Below are 23,413 nucleotides of genomic sequence, written 5' to 3'. Positions count from 1 at the left end.
CAATCTTGCCTTCCAAGCTCCTGTGGAATAGCCAGCCCACTGAGCTCTCAACACTCAATGGCTTTTCTAGCCCAAGGTTCCAAACACCTTCCACAATCCTCCCCAAACACACGGTCAGGTTGCCAGAGCAGTTTCCTACTCCTGGTACCAACTTCTGTCCAAATTCTGTCTGTACCTAATTCTGGGAGCCTAACCTGGTAACGTAAGAGTCACCCAGGTGGTTCTGGTTTTGAAGGCATGAAGGGGTCATGGAGAGCAGCTGAGGCTCGGCACTGTGTGGCAGGCCTGGGGACCCTGACGACAGCCGTGGAGAGGCTGTTGGTGAACGTGCAGCCCAGCTGGAGCAAGAGACCCCAGCATTTTGCATATGCCAGTACCATGGGATGACCACCAAGAATAGCAGCAAAGGTGGCATGGAGCCGGTCAGGGAAGCAGCTAGGACCTTGGGAGGAGCCCAGAGCTCATGAGCACATCGGAGACATTGGACATTGAGTTATTTCCACAGTTGGAGTTCGGCTTTGCAGTGAGTTGTGACTGCATGCTAGGTCTTCCCTCTTGAAAAAAAATTAACTTACCTTTGCCTTTATAGGAGCCCGTAGTTGATAGACATTCAATGTTGAAGGAGACTGGATTTTCAAAAGGGAATTTTAGGAGTATTTGGATTTGTAGAACTGTGGGACTTTCTAAGTGTGCGGAATGTTTTATATTGTGATGTTTATGTTAATGTGCGATTCGGGGGAGGAGCTAGAAAGAAAAGGTTGTGGCTTTAACACTGATATCTTTGTGTGTCAAGCTGCCAGTGGGTCAGGAATGCTGGATACTTTTATGTCCTCTTGACACGCTAGAGTCAACAAAGAGGAGGCAGCTCAAGGGAGAAAATGCCCTCATAAGTTTGGGCTGTAGGCAAGCCTTAGGGCATTTTCTTAATTAGTGATTGATGGGGAAGAGTGCAGTCCACTATGGCTGTGCCATCCCTGGGCTGGTGGTCCCTGGTGCTACAAAAAAGCAGGCTGAGGCAGCCATGAGGAGCAAGCCAGTAAGCAGCACCCTCCATGGCCTCTGCCTCAGCTCCTGCTCCAGGTTCCTGCCCTGTTACAGTTCCTGTTCTTGGGAGAGGGTGCTATAGGGGAGCTGGGGGTGTGTCCAGGCTGGCAGAGACAGAGGAGCACAATGGACCAGGCTGGGGAATGAAGAGGAAAAGGAGGAGTCACAGGGATGACTGAATAAGGCCTTTGGGGCTAGCTGGGGTAGGTTGCCTGGTGCAGGCAAACAGCCAGGGAGGGGAGACACTGGCACAAACCATCACACACACTTGCATTGCAGCAGCATTTATTGAAACACAGATGGGTCAACCCAGAAGGCAAGGCACCCATAGACAGAAAGTGACAACAGTCCTCACCCCACCAGCTCTCGCATGGACAGTTCTCTTCTGCACAGGCAGGCTAGGCCTGGAGCAAGTATGGAGTCTGAAATGTGCAAAGGCATCCTGAACAGCAGGATCTGTTCAAAGCTCCCTAGCCAGGTAGGTTGTAGGACTCCCCAGAGAGCAGACTATGCCCTGGGAGCTAACCCAAGGAGTCTGGCCAGAGCAGGCTGCCCCAAGGAAGGCAGCCAGTCAGGAAGGACAGCAAACCCAACCAATGGTAGGCAGGTGCTTGCTGCCTCTGAGGCCCTATACCTGGGGTCAGAAGTGGGAGATGCTGGGGGTTGGAGTTCCCTCTGGTTCTTGGTTTTGGGGGTCATGGCTGGATGGTTAGGATCATGCCTTGACCCAAGAAGGCCAAGCTTTATTGTTCAGCTCTCCTGAGTGACCAGTGGTATCCTGGAGAGCTTTGTGAATGAAACAAATCAGTTGTAAGTATTTGAAGACAGATTGGGGTTGAGGGAAGGGCTGGGAACGACCTTCTAAAGTGAAGCCAGAGGAGAACTGAGAAACATCTCCCTAAAAGGAGAAGGTGGAGGAGAGTGGCCCTGAACTCTCTCCCCCTACAGGAACGTCCGGAAGATTCTGGAAGCAAGCACACTCTTTCCATTCACACACCACTTCACTCTGGGGCAGACAGGTGGCTCAGCTGGAGGTCCTGGGTCTAACTAAGCAAAGCGCACTGAGCGGCTGCTCCCACAGCTGAAGCTGGAGGTGCGTGGCTGGCAAGGAGAGCAGGAGTCAGGGGCCATCACTGTGATGCTGCCCCCGGTGGCTGAGGGGCCAGAGACAATCTGGCGCCCTGGGGTTGTGCCAGATGTGAGACCCCCACATGTGACTCCTCCACGGGAGCTGCTGACACCTGTGGGAAGGAAAGCAGGGAGGATGAGGGGCTGGCTGGGGTATCACACACCCACAGGTCCCTGAGGGCTTCAAATGCAGGGCCTGCCTCTTCCTCGGGGGATCAGTGTTAACGTGACAGGCTCTGTTCTTTCAACCTCACAGCCCATCTGGAGAGATATGTGAATTCTTGGACCCATTTCCCTGGATTGACGTTCCTGGTGGCCACCAGGAAGGGGCACTCAACTTTTTTGGAACAGCCCTCTCCCCCCAGGAGTCCTTATAGAAGAGGAAAGACTGAGAAAGTTGGGCAACATTGGCAATTGGGTGGGGGTAGTTCCACGGTCAGCTTTGCCCACCCCCAAAGCTGTTTTTCTAGGGGGCATTTCCAGCAGATACTTACAGACATTCACAGAGCCCACACCCTCGCACAGCCTAGGGGGAAAAGAAAGTGTCATTAGTTCTAAGCAGTGAGCTGGATTTCTTGAGAATGTTGCGTGGGGACAGACAAGGTCAGCCTTTGTTCTATGTAGAATTTATCTTCTGAGAGGCTTGAAGGGCTCCCCAAAATTCTCATGGAATGGTCACTTTCTTTTTTTGATGAGTTCCCATCTCATGGAGACCAGCCCTCCTGGTTAAGAGAATCAGGGACTTCCACACACTGCCTGCAATCAGAGTGCCTGGGCCTGCTGAATGGCAGTAGAGCTCACAGTGAGGTAGAGGCAGAGCTCCATGTCCACAGAGAACATCATCCTTATTACACAGCAGCCCAGCCTCAAGGGAAGCTACAACGGGGCTTTAGAAGCCCAGCACCTAGCATCAGGTCCCAGCTCTGCAGCTTAGTAACTTTGTGGCCCTGGGCAAAGGTGCTGAACATTGAGCCAATCCATTCACCTCTGTCTTTGGATAGGAAAATGGTGCTTACCTGACAGGATGGAGGATTATAAATGGGCACTTGACATAGAGCATATGTGATAGGTAACCGTGATTGCTGAAGCCTGGCCTGGTGTCACACAGTTCACAGGGGGGACCGGGCTCTCTCCCCCGTATCCAAGCACTGACAGGCCCTAGCCAGCTTGCATGATGAAGACAGTTTGGTCCCTCAAATCCCCCTCACCTCTGCTCCTCGCCATCCAGCAGGCGCCTGTAGGTGGCGATCTCGATGTCCAGCCCCAGCTTGGAGTTCATCACCTCCTGGTACTCCTTGAGCAGGCAGGCCATGTCCTGCTTGGCCTTCTGCAGGGCAGCCTCCAGCTCAGCCAGCTTGCAGCGGGCATCAGTGAGGGCGGCCTCTCCCTGCTGCTCAGACTGGGTCACGGCGGCCTCCAGCTTGGTGTTCTGGGGGACAGGGAGTGCTGTTAAAGTCTCCTGTTCTGTGTTCAAGGGCCAAGGCGCAGCATTCAGTGATGAAAATTACTGTTCTCTGTGAATATTGGCACTGTGCATCTTAAGACCTGGACATTAGCTCACTGATGAAGATCTCAGTCTTTTTCTTGAGGAGTCGGGAGGTCTGCCCCCCCCCTCCGCATGTCCTTGCTGCCTGTTTCTGTAGGGTCTGGCTAGCGCAGGTCTTTGTGTATTTCAATTGGCCACAGAGCTGTGGCTGGACCTACCCAGCCACAATCACGAGCCTCCGTATTTGCCTGAGTCTTCACCGCTGAATGAGAATGATGGTTAAACTGCTCACCCAAATCCCACAACCTGTGGGGCCAGGCTTGGTTGCAAAACCCAGATCCCTGTACAAACCAGGGGCATTTCCCAGCTGCTCTCTCTCCATGCTGGGGGCGGGGTGGGGGTGGGGCTCTGTACCTGGCACTTGGCATTTTCCACCTCAGCTGTCAGCCTCTGGATCATGCGGTTCAGCTCATTTATCTCCTCCCTGGTGCGGCGCAGGGTCTCTCCGTGCCGGATCACTGTGGCCTTCATCTCCTCGCACTGAAGGGAGTTAGAGATGCCATGAGTTCAGGAGGGGGCTTCTACCCACTGAGCATACCACCAGTGAGGATACAGGTGGTTCAGTGCTCAGCCCGGGAAGCCTCCTGTCAGAGTACTCAGACAAAAGGAGCCCTTCCTAATGGACACCTCAACCCCTCGTTGCCTTGGCTAAGGACGAGGTCCTGTCCACTCACCTTGGTGCGGTACCAGGACTCAGCCTCTGCCCGGCTGCGGGTGGCGATGTCGTCATACTGAGCCTTGATCTCAGCCACGATGCAGTCCATGTTCAGGTCCCGGCTGTTGTCCATCTTGACGATGACCGAGGTGTCTGAGATGTGGGCGTGGAGGATGCGGATCTCCTGCAGGAAGAGGGGGAAGGAGGAGAGTCAGGTGGCCTGGGCTTTCCTCACCTGCCATGGCTGCACTCCCCATGGCTCTCTGGGAGCTGCAGCCCTATTTGCAGATGGACTCCACCCCTTAGAGAAGCAACAGTCTTCCCTTTGAGGCAGCCACAAGCATTCCCCAAATCCTTGCTTGTGGAGTTGCTTGGCCCAGGAGAATCCAGGCTGCATAGGAAGGTTCCGTGGGGGCAGACTGTGCCCTCACGTTCTCTTAGATCTGCTGCCCCTGGGCCCGCCCGGCTGGGCTGTGCCAGGCTGGGCTGCTGGTTCCCGGAAGGACTAGGTGGTCTCTGGGTGGGCAGCTTGTCCCAGATCCACTTCTTGCTCCTGTTGCATCAGTCTGCCTGGCTCTCCAGCCTCCCACCTGTCACATGTCCCATTGGGTCCCTTATGGGGGGAGCTTGGTGGGTTTGGGAGCTCCTTCTGAGCCTCACGTGTGCTGGCCACAGTCACCCTCACCTCCTCGTACAGTCTCCTCAGGAAGTCGATCTCCTGGGTCAGTGCTTCCACGTTGGCCTCCAGGTCCGACTTGCGCAGGTAGGCACAGTCCACATCCTGTTGGGGTTTGCAGAGAGCCATGAAGCTAGTCTCCCTCGGACTCGGGCATCTGGCTGCTGAGTGGCCGGCCAGAGGGGACAGGGTGGGCAGGAAGGGGTGGGGACTGGCTTTACTCACTCACCTTCTTTAGAGCCACAAACTCATTCTCTGCTGTGGCCCGCAGTGCAACTTCTTCTTCATACCTGAGGTGGGAGGGGAAGGAGGCCTCATTCAACCACCGCAGGCCTCAGCAGAGAAGCCAGCCCACAGAGCAGTGCAAACTCTAGGCCTCCTTAGAGGATCTGGGAGGGGCCAGGCTCCAGGGCCTGGCCTGTGAGCACATTGGGTCTTTGCAGTACAGATAGATTAGTGGTATTTGAAAGCTGTGCATTTGTACACACACACACACGTGTCTGATTGTGTGTAAGGTTGGAGAGAGGGAGATGACTGTTTTTTGTTTTTTCTCATCCTTTGTTCTGAGCCTTGGTCAGTATCCTACCTATTATCTGTTCCTGGACTGAGCTAAGGAAACACTCTGTGGGAAGGCCTGTTCAGGGCCAGGGGTAATGGCCAGGGGCCGGCCGGAGCAAAGCATGGCACTGAAGAAGGGCTTGTCCCTCTGAGGAGCAGAAGCTTTCTGAGACCCAGTGTCCATGCTTCATGGCTGTGTCACAGGTAACTGAAAGTCTCCAAACATTACCACAGCATGCTTGCATCCCAACACACTGAAGTCCCCCAAGGGCAGGGCCCATGCAGACTGCTGGCTGTGTCAGCAGCATCCTGCCGTGTTGCCTGGTGTGTGGACTTTCTGGAGGAAAGTGGAGGAGGAAACTCCATAAACAGCATCCAGGGACTCAAGGGCTTGTTCTGGAGACCAGCAAATGGAGGTTCTTCCAGAGTGTGTGTGTGTGGAGAGAGGGAGGGACCTTGCACAGCTTAAGGGAGGCTGATGACCACCTGCCATTTGGAGCACAGGACTCTGTGTTCAGAGGACACCGAGAGAGGGCTCCTTAGTTGATAAGGCAGGGCTGGGCGTCCTGACCTAGGCAGGCACAGACTCCAGCCACAGGCAGACAGACGCTCTTCTGCACTCAGGGCGCTCCTGCCCAGACTCCCCAGTGGCCCTACCTCTTCTTGTAGCCCTCCATGGCCTCCTGCACGTGGTTGAGCTCAGCAGCCAGCCTCCCGCCATCAGCCTCCACACACTCAGCCTCGCGCCTCAGCGTCTCGATGTAGCCGGTGAACAGCGGCTCCAAGTTGCTCTCGCAGCACTTGCGGTTCTGGTAGAACTGCAACTTGGTCTCCAGCAGCTTGTTCTGCTGCTCCAGGAAGCGCACCTGCCATGGGAGAGGGAGAAGGTCTGTGGCAGGAGCCAACAGGCCCAGCCCTCCTTAGGGCACAGGAAGAGCCAGATTGAACTCATTGAGGAGGCGTGCAAGTGATTGTCTGTCCAGGCGTGCCTAGATGGGGTAAGGGGGAACTGTGAGACAAGTAACTATGCAGAGTAACTGAGCAGCTTCAAGTAAGGCACAGGCAATCAGGGATGGCTTCCTGGAGGAGAGAACATGGGGCTGTGAAGGGAAAGGAAAGAAGGGAGCCTTTCACTGTCTGCCTCCTCAGGGTGGGCTGTGCCTTAGCTGATGTCCTCGGTGGTCAGGGAGCTGGGTGGATAGCTGAGCCTGGACAGGGTGGGTAGGGTATCCTGGGATTGTGTGTCAGAGAGGCCAGAGTGAGTGTTCTGGGCTCCTGCAGCACAAGAGGCCTGGAGTCCCAGGGAGCCTGATCTCTCAAGTCTCTGGGGACCACGTGGACGGTATAGCTGGCCCAGCCAGACTGGGCCTCTGGTTTCCCAGTCCCTGAGACTGGGGGGTGGGGCAGGGGGCGCCTCTCGCCTGCAGGCTTGCTCCGCCTCCCACCGCCCGCCTGGCCTCTGGGTGGGGGTGGCTTTGGTGGGCTCAGCTGCTAGGGTCCCGTGTCTGTCTCCACTCTGCCTTTCCTTTCACACAGTGCCACCGGTGGGAGGCTGCGAGTAGACCGTGGAGGCCACCGTGCCCGTCACCCAGTGAGCCGGAGGAGGGAGTGGGTGGAGAGGAAAGGCTAGCAACCGGGTTCCTGTGTGGCCCCGTCCCCAGGGTGTAGCCTGGCTAGAGGGAGCTGCTGCGCTGGGCTTGGGCCTGTGGAATGGGGCTCTGTGCCTGGGTCTATTCTGACTCTCTGTGGCAGGCCAACTCTGTCTCGGCCACTTTTCTCCTCTGGGCACAAAGGTCTGTGCTGGAGGTGGGGTCTTCACTTGCCCTCTGTTCTGAGGTTGGCTGCGGTGATTCAGTGGCAGAGAAGCAGCCTCGCTAGGCACAAAGCCTGACCTTCTCGTTGAGGCTGTCCCCCAGGGCTAAAGTCACCTAGATGCTCCCAGTTTGAAGTCCAACTTGGGGATTCCTGCTCCCAGCAGATCCTTAGGCTCTGGGAGGGGGCTGACCCAGGACACCCACCTTGTCGATGAAGGCCGCGAACCTGCTGTTGAGGCACTTGATCTGCTCCTTCTCCTCATGCTTCACGCACTGAGCATTGGGGTCGATCTCCAGGTTGAGGGGCGTGAGCAGACTCTCGTTGACGGAGACGCTGGTGATGCAGGGGGGGCTGGGCCCGCAGACGCCCCCTGAGCGGTACCCAAAGCTGCGTCCGCAGGAGCCGGCTCGGTAGGTCCCGCAGACACTGCGGCTGCCGAAGCCCCCGGAGAGTCCTCGGTAGCAGGAGATGCCCCTGTATGGAGCTGCGGAGATGCAGCAGCGGCCGGGCCGGGGCCCGCAGGCTGAGGCGCAGCTGAAGGCGCGGACGCCGCAGGAGGCACCAAGGCGGGAGGAGAAGCAGGACATGGTGTTGGAGGCAACACAGAGTCAGGCTGGCCCCCGAAGCCTGAGCTGGGCCTTATATCCCGCAGGAGGGAGGGTGCCTGCCGCCCTGGCGTTTATGAGCTTGCCTGTCGGAATCAAAGCAGCCAGGGCTGCCTGGCCGCCCCCATAAAACGGCGTTCTTCTCCCGCCCGTTCGGGCTTTATGGTGCCAAGAAGCGCCTGGTCAGCTCCGAGGTGGCGGGGGGAATACGGGGGAGGGGCTGGGGGGCAGGATGGGACACTGAGCATCCAGTGGGACCCTTCTGCCCCGCTGCTGAGACTCACTGGGTTACAGGCTCCATCCCAGACTGGCTCACAGCCCACCTGGTCCCCCACCCTGAAGGCTAGGATTCCCGGGACTTCTGTGTCTGGTAGCCTTTGCATTCATGGGGGGCTTGCACGCTCGTGTGATGAGCGACAAGGCCTTCGAAGTTATGAGCAAATTCATATCACGACTTGGGTGGCTGAATAACCTTACCGAGCCTTAGATGTCCCTGGGGAGTAGCGATAAAGGGATGATGATGGTGGTGGTGGGGTGGCGGTGGTCTGAGAGCTGCTGGGAGGACCTAGGAATAATGGGCCCCCAAGCCTCCAGGCAAGACCAGCACTTACTGAGAGCAAACAAGGTTTGCTTGTTTATCTACTTGCTCCTCTATTATTAATTTGTTGTTTTTCCTTTGTCCCTTCAGGCAGGAACTTTCTCTTCTCTCTCTCACAGCTCAGCTCCTTCTCCTCTCTCTCTTCCACCCTTCCCCACGCAGCCTGGAGAGCCCCCCCCCCGCTAACACTGAGGGGGTGCCAACGACCTGCCTCGCTCACTGTGGAGGGATTTTCATTGCTTTTGGAGACAGGGTTTCCTGCAGTCCACGCTGACCCCAGATCACCAGGTAGCTACCACTAGCCTTGAGCTCATGATGCTCCTGCCTCCACCCCCGAAATTCTGGCACAGCAGGTGTGAGCTACCACACCCACTCTGGAGGGCTCTTTTCTCCCAAATCCTAAGGCTCTCTTCAGAGGTTGGTGTCATTGTTCCCACTCAGCTGCTTGGGAGGACGAGTTTAGTGGCCCAGAGACCTGTGTGGGAGACTCCAAGGAGTGGAGCCGGGATCTGAGGGTCCAGGGTACTCCCCACCACCCGTGTGGCTAGGGGCCGAACGAGGCTGGGCCTCAGAGGCAGGAGCATGGTCACAGTGGCTGGCTCCAGGCAGCTAGAACCATCACAAAGGAGGCTAATTAAATGCCCCGTCACTAGCAGCGGAAACCGGAGTGTGTGCTCAGCAGCCAGCATTAAAGAGAAGCGCGCACGTCAGCCCAGGCTCCTTTGTTTTAAAGCTGTGCTATTACTGTGCACTCAGTAATTAAAGGTGGGAACTCCAAGGTCATCGCAGCCAGCCTGACTTCTCATTTCCAAGGAGTGTCCTATGGCTGCCTTTTACAAGAGTGTCTCTCGGGTTGGGTTGTTTGGTCCAGCCTGGGTTTGCGTCACATCATTTTAGCCCAGCTCTGCACAAGCTGATCCCAACTCTAGTGTCTTGGCTGTAAGAGTCTCTTTCTTTTTGACCAGGTCTTACTCTGCAGCTCAGGCTGGCTTTGAACTCTCTATCCTCCTTCTGAAAGCATGTGCTACTGTATCTGACCCAAGACTGTACTTTTTATTCCCCCCCCCATTTGTGCTAGGGATGAAAACCAGGACCTTGTGCATTCTGATAACCGTGATCCCCCATTCCAGTTTTCTTTCAGGAGTAGTAGCATTGAGGAGTCCTCCCTCAGGGCCTCCCTCTCTGAGGGGTCAGACTTCGCTGAAGGGTGAGGACTTAAATTGGATGTGCAGTAGTGCTTACATAATTCTGCACACCAGAAGAGGGCTCTGGACCCCATTGAACTCGGGTCTTCTGGAAGAGCAGCCAGTGCTCTTAACCACTGAGCTGTCTCTCCAGCCCTGCTTGCACAGTTCTGGCTCAGAGCCCAGTCAGGCAGGTGTCAGCAGCCAGTCTCTCTGCACAGAGAGTTGTGTGCTCGTGAAACCCACAGACTGGGAGAACTGCGGCTCCCTGAAAAGGGTGGCTTGACAGGCAGGTCACAGTGGCCCTCCAAACGCTCACACTAGCACCTGGCCCAGCCTTTTGCTGGATGCTCCTTGCTGGTCCCTTTACTGTTCTTGGCACTCGGGAGAGAAGTAGGCTGCATCATGAGAAATACAGGAGGCAATCCAGGACTGACATCTGCATCAGAGGCTTAGTGCTGAGGGGTGAGGGGGGCGTCCCCGCCTCAGCCCTGGGAAGCTCGGCAAAGCACGGCCTTGGCCCTTCATCTCTGGCATACCTATCTGGGTGGAGCTGCTGTTTCATCTTGGTCATTATGCCCAGCAGCAACCAGGCTCAGAGAGTGAGCGGGGAGGTCAGCTGGGTCGGGGCCGGCACACACAGGTTCTGTGTAGGAGCAGTAGAGGAATGAGCATAGAACCCCAAAAGCCAAATGGACGTTTGACTGTGTGAGCCTCAACTTGGGGTTTTGGACCAGGTTAGGGCAGGTTCTTGGAGGAGATGCTTCTTTGGTTGGATCTGGCGAATGTGAGGAGCTGGAAAGATCAGAGAGCAGAGGGAGTGTTGTGTGTGTGTGTGTGTGCACGTGCTCACTTGCCCCCCACTACTTCTGATAACTTCAGTGTGAAACGTTGTGAACATCGATGCAGTAACGCGCAAATACCCTTTTCTTCTCTGTGGCACACTTGTCAAGTCCTTGAAATGAAACGCAGCTCGGCTCCGCCATCCCCACCGGAGAGAAACTGTACATAGTGTCCGAGCCCCAGCTGCCTCTGCGGCTGGCACTGCTCTAATCAGACTTGTCCAGAGTGCCAAGAGGGTAAAGTGAGGGGTGTCCACACTGGGTCAGCACAGTGCTCAGGGGACAGCAAACTGTCAATATAGAGTAACTGTGTAGGCTCTCTGTCTCAAAGCCGCCAAGGTGCCCTGCGAGGAGTGGGGACGGCCTGTCCTTTGTCCGCGGCCACAGCTTGTCCCATGGCCCAACTGAAAAGCCAAGGTTTGGAGTCTGGCTAGTAATCCAAGGCTACTGCCCCCTGCTGCCCTCAGGGGCCCTGGTGGAACTTGGCAGATGGATGCCCCCAGGCCTCAACAGAGAAAGAAGCCTGCTGAGGTTTCATATCGACTAGAACATAGGATTCGCCAAAGGTCCCTCTTCATGATGTGAGCCCAGGGGGAAGGAGAAATGGCCAACATGCTTCAAGCCCGTAAGTGACAAATGGCCTAGACCTGGGGAGGCAGAGGCCCCTGCTATCTGGGTTTATAAATGGGTGGCAGCAAGGGACACAGCAGACCAAGCTCTTCTTCCTGTGGTTCCGCCCTGTGGGCCTAGAGTCACCACTGGCTGGCTTTGGGTTCTGGCAACGGAGCCCGCTAGCACTGGGGTCTGGATGTGTCTTCAGCTGCATTTTCTGTACACCCCACCTCAGCATCTTCGGCTTCTCTGGGGGAATTTTGCAGGCAGAACATCGGCGGGGCCTTTGACCCCACCGTGGGCTCCCCCGGACACAGCTTTAGGTACTGCTGGCAGCACTGAAGGGCCCAACCCTTGCACAGCTCCAACGCCATGCCTGTTGGCAGCCTTCATTAACAGTTTGGGTGTCCTGGAGCACTGTGGGGACAGCTTCTAGGTTGGCTATTTGCAAGGCTCTAGGTTCAGTCTCCATAATGAAAAAATAAGGGACAGGGCAATTGTCAGGGATGAACCTCTTCCAAGTCTTCATTTCCATGGAAGGGGATGAGGGACAGAAGGGAGTGACAGAGGAGGTGGACAAATGTCCAGGAAATACAAAGATGAGGCTAGAGCAGTGGGTTTTTAAGAATGTATGGTTTGAGCTGTTGTTTCTTGAGACAGAGTCTCTCTCTGCAGTCTTGGCCTCCTAGAACTTGATATGTAGACCAGGCTAGCCTTGAACTCACAGAGATCCTCCTGTCTCTGCCTCCTGAGTTCTGGAATTAAAGTCATGTGCCACTAAGCCCAGTAGAGCAGTATGTATACACACACACACACACACACACACACACACACACACACACACACACTATGTAAAAGATGCAGGGCACAAGGGAGCAAGCAGGCAAGGGAGTCTTTATTTTCCCTTTGCTCTTGACAGTGACTAGCTACTCCAGATCCTGCCTGGTCTTCCCCGGAAATGACAGACTATAATTTGATACTGTGAGACAAGTAAATATTTTCCTCCCCCCTCAGCTATTTTTGTCAGGATGTTTGTCCCCACAGCAGGAAGGAGCCAGGACGCCGTCCCTCTGTCCGTTCGTGCAGGCATTCTGTAAACCTTTTCTGAGTAGCGGCTGTAGCCTGATTGTCCTGGGAACACAGAGACGAAAGACCATTCCAGCTTCATGGTTCAGGCTGTCCACTCCCTAGATCTAAGCTCAGGGAAGCTTCACCCCCCCATAGGGACTGAACCCAGGACTTTGAACATGCCAGGCAATCACTCTACCAATGAGCTATCCCCAGCCCAAGAGACTTAATTTATTCTGTTAAAATAACAAGATTGAAATCTCTAAGATGAATAAGAGCTGTTATTAGAGTTCATTAAATGCTGCTGGGGATGAATTGTTTCCCTTTCCTTCTGTAGGAGGTCCTTGAGGCCTGCGGGTCGGGATCAAGGTGAGAGGGTGTGCCCGCCAGGCTCTGGTCCACCCACCTTGGTATAATAGGTTACCAAGATGTTGAGTTTAGCAAGTGAAGACTTTAGGAAAGTGGACACAAATACGTTCAAAGCACTTGCTTATTCTCAACGAGTGAACGAAATGAAAATAGAACAGAATAAAGTGGACATTTTTAGAATTGGAAACTACAATCACTGAAATAAAAAATTCAAAAAATGGTGCCAACAGCTGGACACAGATGCCAGAGATGGGCACATCAGGAGCTCACGGGGGGGGGGGGGGCAGAGAGGGCTTAGCACTTAACAGCGCTTTTGCTCTTCCAGGGGACCAGAGTTCAAGTCCCAGCGAGCATCCATGTGAGCATCACACAACCTCCTTTACTTACAGCTCCGGGCATCTGACACATGCTTCTACCTCCACAGACACCCTACATGTGTTGAGCATTCAAGTGTGGACACATATACACCCTCACACAGAAAGACAAAACACACAGACAGACACACACAGAGACACACAGACACATACGAACACACACAGACACACATACACACACTCATAGATAGACACACACATTCACACAGAGGCAGATAGACACACATATACACAAATACAGACAGACACACACACATGGTCGGACACACACTGGCACACAGACAGAGAGACACACAGACATAAGCACTAAAATAAATACTAAAAATCAAGCCCAGGAAAATTAGGCTTCCCTTATGAGAGCAAGTGGAATCCTGCACACTAGAGAACGGAGGGAGCGGAGCATCTCCTGCAGGGTGCTGTAGCAGCTTCTCCTTCCTTGGCAGATGCCCTTGGGGTGCTTTCTGACTTGTATCCAGTTCATGTGTACCATGGCATTGCTCTGGCCTAAAAGTCTGTTATTGGGGTTCTTCAGCGTCAGCCCCAACGGGCCAGGTTCAGCCACTCATCTTTAATAAGCCCAGCAAACAAACAAGTGATAGTGAAACAATCATTCTATGTGATCACATTAGGAAGAGGGACAACGAGATCTAGGATTTTAAAACGCAGAAGATGAACGAAAGAAGATGCTGATGTTGAACATTAAAACTAAGGACTTTCATTCATCCAAATAAGCCGTAGAGAGAACAAAGACCAGCTAAAGCCTTGGAGCTAGGACTTGTGAATGGTGGATGTAAAGCTATATCCCGGGAAATAAACAACACTCACAGTTGCATCAGGAAAACCACCCAGCGGGGAACAGGCAGGTGGAGACACACCCACAGCCAGTCTCTGAAGAGAGGCCACGCGTCACCAGTGAGCAAGACTGCACCCGAGATTCATTGCTGTGATGGTTGATTTCGATTGTCCTCAACTTGACGGGACTGAGAATCACCACGAAAACAAACCAAACCCACCATAAATACAGACAGCGTCATTTCCGAGGGCCGAAGCCTTGGCGTGAATGAAAAGGAAGAGCGTGGGCCTGGCATGGACCTCTCTCTCCCTCTCACCTCCCGATGCAGGCACAGAGCATCAGCCTTAGGCTGCCTTCCTGCCATGAGGGACTGTGTGCCCTGGAACTGTGAGCCAACACTAACCCTTTCTTAAGTCAGGTATTTGTCCCAGCCACAAGGAAGGTAGCTAATGCAGATTATCTATATCTATATCTATATCTATATCTATATCTATATCTATATCTATATCTATATCTATATCTATATCTATATCTATCTGCCCATCACATGCTGTACACATGTGGACGGCGGGGTGTACACCATCTGGCTTTTTCTTCCAGAGTTATTTATGTGCAGAGTGATTTGTCCGTGTGTAATTCCGAGTGCCTGGTGCCCAGAGACATAAGACGAGGGGGGGGTGGTGTCAGATCTCCCTGGAACTGGAATTAGTGATGGTTGTGAGCCGCCATGTGGGTGCTTGGAACTGAACCCAGCTTCTCTGCCAGAGCAGCGAATGCTTTTAATCACCAAGCTGTGTCCTCAGGCCCATGCACGCACCATCTTTGTGAGAAAGGAAAAGTGACAAAATAAAAATAGAATTACACCAAGTAAGAGAGAGTCACACCACACAGCAAACTGGGTCCCGTGAGGAAGCCCCTCCCTCAGGGCCTCTTTCCATCTCCTGCATCTGAAGACTCCAATCAGAACCTTGTAACCGTAACCAAGTGAGGTCACAAAGCTCCGGAAGGAGTACGCTCAGACCTGAGGCCATTGTGAGCGTCTTGGCAGGAGCCGGCTGTGGCGCCCGCGAGGTCTGGAGGCGCGAGAAGGTCCTTTACCATGGTGAGACTTGCACTCAGCTTGTTAGCGGCATGGGACGAGGGTTCTGTATTCAGCCAGACCTTCCCAGTGCGGCCAGCCACAAGCTGTCTGTGGTGTCCTGCTTACCGCGCACACATGCGGCAGGAAGGGGGCAGAGACGCTTGTGGGAGACGCGGTTTTAGAACCTGTCTGTTCCCACTCTGCTGGTGTGAGCAGGTCCTGGCCAGACGGAGGCAGGTACCGTTCCGCCTGCCTCTCACAGTGTAGAGCAAAGGCTTAACGTGCAGTCTGGGAAGCTGGAGGAGACACCTCAGTGCATGAGGCCATGCTCCTCGCATAGCCTGAAACCCGAGTCTGGTCCCGAGAACCCATGCCACATGGGTGTGGTGGTGTGTGCTTGTGTGCCAGAGGCAGGAGGGTCCCTGGGGGTCTCTGGCCAGCCAGCCTAGCCTGACGGACAAGACCTAGACTCTAATGAGAGACTGTCTCAAAAAACAAGGTGAAACACACACATCTAAGGTCCTGGGGGAGCAACACTCAAAACTGACCTCTGGCCTCCACACAGACTCTCACACACACACACACACACACACACACACTCACACACACACACACTCTCTCTCTCTTTCTCTCTCTCTCTCTCTCTCACACACACACACACACACACACACTCTCTCTCTCTCTCTCTCTCTCTCTCTCTCACACACACACACACACACACACGTACCACAAATTAGTAAAAAATATGAAGTGGCGTTAACTTTAAGAGTTACCACGCGGCGGTTTCAGGGCTTGGTTCCGCAGGGTTTACCTCTCCCTGTTCTTGGGGTGAATCCAGGTTGTCCAGCCCCTAAGCGCCCTGGACAGATCTCCATCCGTGAGTGTGCCCCAGGCTCTCTTCGCCATCTGCAAGCCTGGCCGTGGAGTGCACTGGCTTCACCGGCTACACAGTGGGGACCTGACGCTCCCCCAGGAGAGGACTGGGCAGGGAGAGCAGGCGTCCAGGTGGGGCTGCTCTAGCCTTGCCTTCTCCTCTTCCCTGACCTCTGCTCTGCTCTGCTGCCCACCCCAGTGTGAGGAGATGAAGGCCTCCGTGCAGAAGTGTGTGCAGACCCCGAGGCACAGCAAGGAGGCCCTGAACAGGCTGAACCAGGCTGTCCAGCAGCTGAGGATGGAGGTGGGTGGTCCTCAGAGTCAGGTGAGGCATTGGGGTGGGTGAGGGGAGGGGCATGGCAGAGGGTGCGCCATTCCCTGTGACACCTCTAGATCCCCTCATCCTTTGGAAGGTGTGTGCGTCCGTGTGTGTGTGTGTGTGTGTGTGTGTGTGTGTCTGAGCACACAGCAGTGTTGGCTGCATGTATAGTTCAGGCCTCCCTCTGCCTGGGCTCTGTTTTACATGAAGAGACAATTAACAAACACAATAAGTATCAACCCAAACGCTTGATCTTCCCTTTATACATGTTTGTGTATTTTTCTAATGTCCTGGAGTTTGTTTTTGTCTTTTGCTTTGCCTTAATGTTAATTCTGAACTCAGGATAAGAAATTACAAGTTTTACCTCAAACACACGAAAGCCCAGGTGGGTGTGCTGACACACACCTGCAGCGCCAGGCCACCCTGTGCTATAGAGTGGGCTCGGGTGTTCTGAGTTAAGAGCCTTGTTAGAGCATGCATCGGCAGAATGCTTGCCTGTGGTACCCGAGGCCCTGGGGCTCACGCCCTTTGCTCACAAGGCAAACTGGTCCCAGTGCTTGGCCTAAGCGGAAGGATTTCCGGTTGAAGCCAGTCTGGGCTGCACAGTGGGGTCCAGACAGGCCTAGAATAGTGACATATTGCCCCCAAACAAGCAAGCAAACCCACAAAGACAACCCTCGTCACCCCCCAGAGACCCACGAAGAGCCAGCCTTAGCAAAGCACGATTCCTCGTGGTGACTGTCCTCGCAGGGCCGTCTCTGCCCCTCCGCCTAGCCTTTGGCTTTGGCTCCACCTCAGCTGCTCCATCCTGTAAGAGAGGAAAGGCCCCAAGCACCTGCTCCTGCAGCAGACACTCTCAGCCTTCCTAACGCTGCGACCCAGTACCACAGGTCCTCGTAGTGTGGGGACCTTGACCATATGCTTATTTTGTTGCTTCGGCACAACTGTAATTTTGCCATTGCCGTGAATGGTGATGTAAACACCAGATAGGCAGCATAGCTGACATTCGACCCCCAAAGGGGTCATGACCCACAGGCCTGAGGACCACTGGTCTAGAGGGACATGCTTCTGGAGAAAGGAAAGACTGAAAGCGGATGGGGAAAGTCCTGGCCACTCCAGGGAAGGGAGAGGCCTAGTCCCTCTGGGAACAGGATGTTACGTGTTTGGCACTTGCTCTTCATCTTTTTCACTTCCTCTAGGCTGGCCTGAAGGGGTTTGAGACTCAGGCTCAGGCACATGGAATGCTCATGGATATCTTCTTTCTCCCAGGCCCTTGCCCCCCAGCCCCACCCCTCCCCCAAGCCTTCTCTAAGCCTGCCTGGCTCATTTTGTGCCCTCTACCCAGGGCCTCTGTTCTGGGTCTTGTCTCGCTGTCTGCAGACACAAGTGTCTTGGGCTTGATTCGCTGTTTATGGCTCCTTGTCCAGGAACAGGTGACTTTGGGGTCCCCGTGGACACAGAAAGTGTGGGAAGGCCCCAGTGAGTCTCCCCTAGCCACACAGCTGCCCTGATTACCCAAGCAGCAGGCACCTCACCAAGACAGTGTTACAGCAGTGTTTCCAGAGATGTGCACCCCAGATCCTACGGGAGAGGAGTCTGGGTTTCTCATGTGTTGGAGATTTGGGTGGGATGCAGGGCAGGTGGGGGGGAGTAGCAAGCAGAGTCACCAGCATAGTAGGTCAGCACTTTGCTACTGAGAGATTTCCCAACCCTGTATCTGTCTTCAGTGAGATGTGAGGCCTCCACGAGCTTCCCAAGCTGGCCTTGAATTCTCTGGAGCTCAGAAAGGCCTTGAATTTCTCACTCCCCCGCCTCAGCCTCCTGAGCAGCTGGGAGTGTAGACTTTCACCTCCAGACCCTGCACAAGCCTTAAGAAACACTGATCCCAGTTCTCTCGACAAAGAACATCTGACACGTCCCTAATCTTCCCTCACGTGAAGACTGCCACCATTGAGACACGGTTCTTGGCCATTCTAGGTGGTGGTCTCCACTGTCAGTCTTGAGTGCAGGGGGTGGGCAAGCACGTTTGTTTGAAAGCTCATGGTCTAAGCCAGTGGTTCTCAACCTGTGGGTCATGGCCCCTTCGGGGGGGGGTCACATATCACATATTTAACTACAGTTCACAGCAGTATTAAAACTACGGTTATGAAATAACAATGGAATAACCTTGGGGGTCACCACAACCTAAGGAACCGTATTAAAGGGTCACAGTGTTACGAAGGCTGAGAACCAGTGGTGCAGGTAGGTTCAAACAAACACACAGATCTCGGAGAGACCAGACCCTGCTTCCTCCTGCCCAGGGATCATCCTCACACCCGCGCTGAGTACTGCCTCGATCCCTGAGGCGGGAAGAATGAGGCTGAAGATGTCTGTGCTCTTTGCTTCGTTCCCAGCCTTGTGAAGTAGAGAAAGCCAAGGACTTGAAGGCCCTGCATGACATGGCCTCAGTCAGCGCTAAGGGCAAACTGGCCTGGCTGGAGGCCGCTCTGCAGCGGGCCAAGCAGGACATGGCTCGGCAGCTTCGAGAGTACCAGGAGCTCATGGTTGTCAAGCTGGGTCTGGACTTCGAGATCGCCACCTACCGCAGGCTCCTGGAGGGCGAGGAGCGGAGGTGAGGTATCCTGAGGTGAGGAAAGGGTGCCAGGCCTTGGCTCTCCTGCGGCCAGCCTTTCCACACCTTCAAGGCTCCTTGATCAAGAAGGCCCAGCATGGGGTGTGGGCCGAGTCAGGGTCAGACAGTACAGCCATTTGTCCACCAAACAAGGAGACAGTGGGAGGAGCCAAGGCCGGGGCCCAGGAGCCTGCGGGCTGGCAGACTCTATCAGGTCTGGGAGGCATCCTTCCTGGGAAAGCTGGGAGGTGGGTTGACTGAGCTGTTGCTTCTTTTTGCCACAGGCTTGGTCTGGGCCTTGGGTCAGGGAGTGCGGGTAAGTAACTTGGTAAGATGTGAGATCGGCTGTCATCCCTCCCTGGTTCCCTCAGTCCCGGAGAAGGCAGAGAGGGGCCTCTGTCTCTGTGCAGATGGTGGCGGTGGTGGGCTGTTTCTTCTCAGAGAGAGATTCTGTGGGTGCTCTGGGTCCGAGGACGACCTGTCTGCTCTCTCGGGGAGTCCTGTCTGGTGCTGAGGAGCCTCTCTGGGCCTGAAGGCTTCCCTGAGTCCTCCCTCTGGTCTCTCGGCGCAGCCCCCGACGGTGACGTCACTGGAGGCCCAGGCCTGACCCCCGCCCCACTGCAAGCACACAGAGTCGGTTCCCGTAGCCTGGACATGAGCGCCCCCAGTGGTGGCTTCGTTCCCTGCAGCTCCACCAGTTGTGTCGGGGGCTTTGGCTCCCTTGGCTCCCATGAATGTTGACCCGTTCCCTACCAGGGAGACTAAGAAAATCAGGCTTCTGCCCAAAGATTTGGGTCTCAGTTCCCTTGCCCACAGAGCTGACCCTCCCCTCCCCTCTCCCTTTGGCACCTCACCTAGAATTAGACGTAGACTTGGCTGTGGCTGACCTGAACCCTGCACTCTGCCCCTCTGACTTGCCCTCCCCCCATCCCCCCATCCCCCCTCCTTCCCCCCCCCCGTTAATACAAACTTGCTCCTTTAATAAAAATGTTCTGCGGTGGCTAAGCAGCCAGCCTGTCTGACCCTGACTTCCAGGTCACCCCATGGCTCCAACCAGGAATACCGTGAAGGAACATTATGGCCTGTGGGTGCAAGGTGACTTAGTTTCGAGTGACTTGTTATTGTACGACGGGGTCTTTATGATGGGGCGGGTGAGTTGGAGGGTGTCGAAAGTGAGGCAGGGTAAATTCCACAGACCGTGTGCCCGGGGCCACAGTCAACTCTCCGGCAGAGGGACAGAGAGGGACAGGGGACTCACTCACTCCTTCGCTCTCCCAATCCTGGCTTTGGAGTTGAGGCTCAAACCCAGTGACTTGAACATGCCTGGGAAACTACATTCCAGACGCCCTTCCCAGTTTTTTTAGAGACAGGGTCCCACTATGCCACTCAGACTGGCATGGACCTTCCTGTGCAGCCCCGGACTGAAGTCAAATTTTTCTGCCCCAGCACCCCAAGTGCTGGGGTTACCAGCAGGCACAGCTCCCAGCTCTTCTCGAATGGCGGTGGAAGGATAGTTCTTAGCTGGCCACAGGAATATAGAAGGATGTGGGGGGTGGGGAAGGGAAAAGTCATCGCTGCTGTAGCTGCGTGGCCCCGGCCCGAGTTCTCCTTCAGGAACTGGCCGAGAGCAACACACTGAGCCACAGGAAGTGACCTCATGCCTGCAACCAGACCGGAGGGATATTTCGGTGTGAGTTTTCCCAAGGTGACTGCACTTGGACAAGGTCGGGTGGGGGTGGGCGTGGCCTGAGGAAGGTTGGCTGGAGAGCTGCGTCTGTTTGGAGAGTTCACATTCTTTTACCTTGCGAAAAGGATTATGTCACCAGTGTGTCTTGGGAACAGCAGTTCTTGCTCTCCACGTCTCTGGGTGGGGCACGGGTGCGTCACTAGCCAGGGGCCCAGCATCGCCTTTTAAGGCAGTTTTCCTGCTGCAGCACCTGAGGGACAGGTATCCAAAAGACTCCTTTCTTGGGTAAACATGACAGTCTCATGGAAAAGGAATGGATGGAAACTTGGCTTGCTGGTAGCCTAGCCACACACAGCTCATCAGCCCCAGCAGGTCATCTCCGGTTTTCTCTAACCAAATCCTCATTTTTACCGACTCTCTCAACACAAGGAGTCCGGGTGGGGGGGTGCGCCCCCCCCACCTGTGAGCTCCCTGGGTCCAGATCCAGGTCCCTTGTAGCTAGTGAGTTTGGTTTTCAAGGTCAGTTTTTCTAGCTCCAGTTCCAGCGTGTGTGTCAGGGAAGGGGGCCTTGAGGGAAGTGAGGTCAGGAATATCTCAGGGACTGGCAGGCAGAAGGACTTCCGGCCAGCTGCCTGCCTCCTGGCTTCAGTGCCCCCCAACCCCTATGGCTTGCGCTTGCCTGCTGTCTGTCCTGAGATCCCAAGTCTGGGCCCAGGTTGGACTACTTTTCTGGGCTAGGGCCATTTGAGTCACCAGAATATCTGTGGTTTGGGACCCATTCTCGGAGATGTTCCCCAAGCTGTGAGCCACGGTCCAGCCTGGGACGGAAGGGGCTCCCCACGTGGCCTTATGGGGAGTCACTGGTTCCGAGTTTGGGTGACTTCTGAAGGGAGCAGGGCTGTCCCCAGTTCGGTCATTCTTCTCTTTACAAGGTGAGGTATGAGAAGAAGACGGGAAATTAGGGTCATTGGAAGGGGGAAAATGGCTGAATTTAACACGCTGCCCGAATCAGGGAAGACCTCCTAAAGAGGAAAGAAGCCCGGGCAGAGGAAATCGGAAATGAGCGTTAGAGCAACATGCGGGCCGCGTTTGGTAAGGACCAAGCACGGGACTTGAAAGTTAACTTCCAGGCATTCATCTCTTAATCTAGACTCACAAATCACCTTATAGTTTCATTCACATCTTTGAAAGATTTATTTCTTTAGTTTTGTGTGTACGTGTGTACGTCTGTGTGAGCATTTGCAGCGTGCATGCAGATTCATGAAGATCCCCTAGAACTGGAGTTAGCAGCGGTTGTGAGCCCGGGCCATGGTTGCTGAGAACTGAACTCAGGTCCTGTGGGAGAGAGAGCAAGAGATGTTCCTTACAGCTGGGCCGGTCTTCTGCTCCCACGACAGGGAAGTGTGTAAGATGGGAGGAGGAAGCCAGTGTGTATGTTTTTTCCTTAAAATTTAAACTTTACTTTTACACTTTAACTTTGTAGCCTGGTTGTAAATTAGATCCTTTGAGCAATCCGAGTTAAAAAGCCACAAAATACACACACAGACAAACACACACACACACACACACACACACACACACACACACAGTCTTAGGCCTGTCTCCCTCTCCCTTCTCTCCCCCTTAAGAAATTGTACTCTGCTCACACGGAATTGTCAAGGTCTCACTTGCATGAAGGGCCCTAAGGGGAAGATTCCTTGGGAACCCCCACCACTGATCCCTCTGCTGGCCTCCCGCTGGCTCAGCACACCCACCGCAGCATACCCACCTGCCTCACGCTTCACAGCGCTCACCCACTCGGACTGCTGTGTGCTGAGCTGGATTCACGGCTCTGCTTAGCCCCCGAGGACAGTGGCTGTCTCATTCGCATAGGTAGCTTTGGACAGATGGAGAGCTTGCAGTCTAAGCTGACCTATCCGGGAATATTTTGAGTCCCTCCCCACTACTAGTACGTCCCATCCTGTGGGATTTAAAGATGTTCCTTGCAGCGCCGGCGAGGGAGCCCAGGGCCTGGTGTATGCAAGCGTGTGCTCGATTCCAGTCTGTGTAGCCAGCACGCTGTGCAGAGAGCAAGGCTGGTTGGCCTCCCTCGGCCGCAGGTAGAGCCGCAGCAGGCAGACATGCCCAGGGGGAGGGGCAGTGTAGGAACCCTTCCCAGAATGCTGCTCAGCTGTTCCAGCCCACCACCGCTCCTCCTTGACTCCTGGTGTCACGCCCCCAACCAGCACAGCTGCTGCTTCAACCAGGGGCTCCTAGAGGAACGGAGCCCAAATAACTTGTACACATTACACACACGCACATGCAGCGAAGCCCAACGGCGGCTGCCTGTTCGCCAGTGAAGCTGAGACCCAAGTAGCCGCTGAAGCCATGAGACTGGACTCCCAGCTCTGGAGAACCATTGACCTTCAGCCTATGAGGCAAGGCTGAGGAAACAAGGACGCCAGCATCCCTGCAAACAGCGGACTAGCCGCCCCCAAGGAGGGCCTCTCACCCACAGGGAGCAGAGACAGGCAGGCGGGAGCAGCGTCGCCTTTCTTGCAGACCCCTTCCTAGCTGGGCCACTGCCGGGCAGCGCTGCCCACTCCGGGGGAGGGCCTTCCCTCAGCCAGTCTTCCCAGGAAGACAGGTCTACGCAGAAACGGGTTTCTTAGTTGATCCCAGAACCAGTTACGTTGAAAATCTCGACTGACTTGTCCTTGTGGGATCTACATTGCACTCACCATGTGCTCACAAACCCAAAGCCTGGAGGATGTGGAGGTCGTGTAGCCAAATAGTAAGGAGGAAAGTGAGGGTCAGAGCTCAGCAAGGTGAGAGAGTGACGGTAGGGCAACCCAATGGTCGCTCAAGGCCTGGCTTGAGTTGGGGGCCCCTTGAGGTGGGGATCCCCTGACTTAGGGGTCTCTTAAGTTCGGGGTTCCTTGAGTTGGGATCCCTTTTGTCATCCCTGTCTTAGACTTGTGCAAGGGAACACACAG

General features: G+C 54.8%; 2 protein-coding genes across 2 annotated transcripts; one reads left to right on the top strand and one right to left on the bottom strand.

The window, feature by feature from the left end:
* Window positions 1-1,307: 1,307 nt before the first annotated feature.
* LOC132655734 (keratin, type II cuticular 87) lies at window positions 1,308-8,053 on the bottom strand. The gene is made up of 9 exons (XM_060388570.1): window positions 7,626-8,053; window positions 6,265-6,473; window positions 5,279-5,339; window positions 5,059-5,154; window positions 4,393-4,557; window positions 4,073-4,198; window positions 3,381-3,601; window positions 2,667-2,698; window positions 1,308-2,285 (listed from the first exon to the last, which is right to left on the bottom strand). The coding sequence occupies exons 1-9, from the start codon at window positions 8,007-8,009 to the stop codon at window positions 2,092-2,094; spliced, it is 1,488 nt and encodes a 495-aa protein (XP_060244553.1). The 5' UTR covers window positions 8,010-8,053; the 3' UTR covers window positions 1,308-2,091.
* A 6,735-nt stretch (window positions 8,054-14,788) lies between these two features.
* Window positions 14,789-19,678, top strand: LOC110559134 (keratin, type II cuticular Hb1-like). The gene is made up of 5 exons (XM_021654409.2): window positions 14,789-14,969; window positions 16,021-16,125; window positions 18,534-18,751; window positions 19,036-19,067; window positions 19,323-19,678. The coding sequence occupies exons 1-5, from the start codon at window positions 14,967-14,969 to the stop codon at window positions 19,490-19,492; spliced, it is 528 nt and encodes a 175-aa protein (XP_021510084.1). The 5' UTR covers window positions 14,789-14,966; the 3' UTR covers window positions 19,493-19,678.
* Window positions 19,679-23,413: the final 3,735 nt, after the last annotated feature.

The sequence above is a fragment of the Meriones unguiculatus genome, chromosome 8, assembly GCF_030254825.1.
Source record: "Meriones unguiculatus strain TT.TT164.6M chromosome 8, Bangor_MerUng_6.1, whole genome shotgun sequence".
Classification (NCBI taxonomy): Eukaryota; Metazoa; Chordata; class Mammalia; order Rodentia; family Muridae; genus Meriones; species Meriones unguiculatus.
This window is presented reverse-complemented; position numbering and strand designations above follow the sequence as displayed.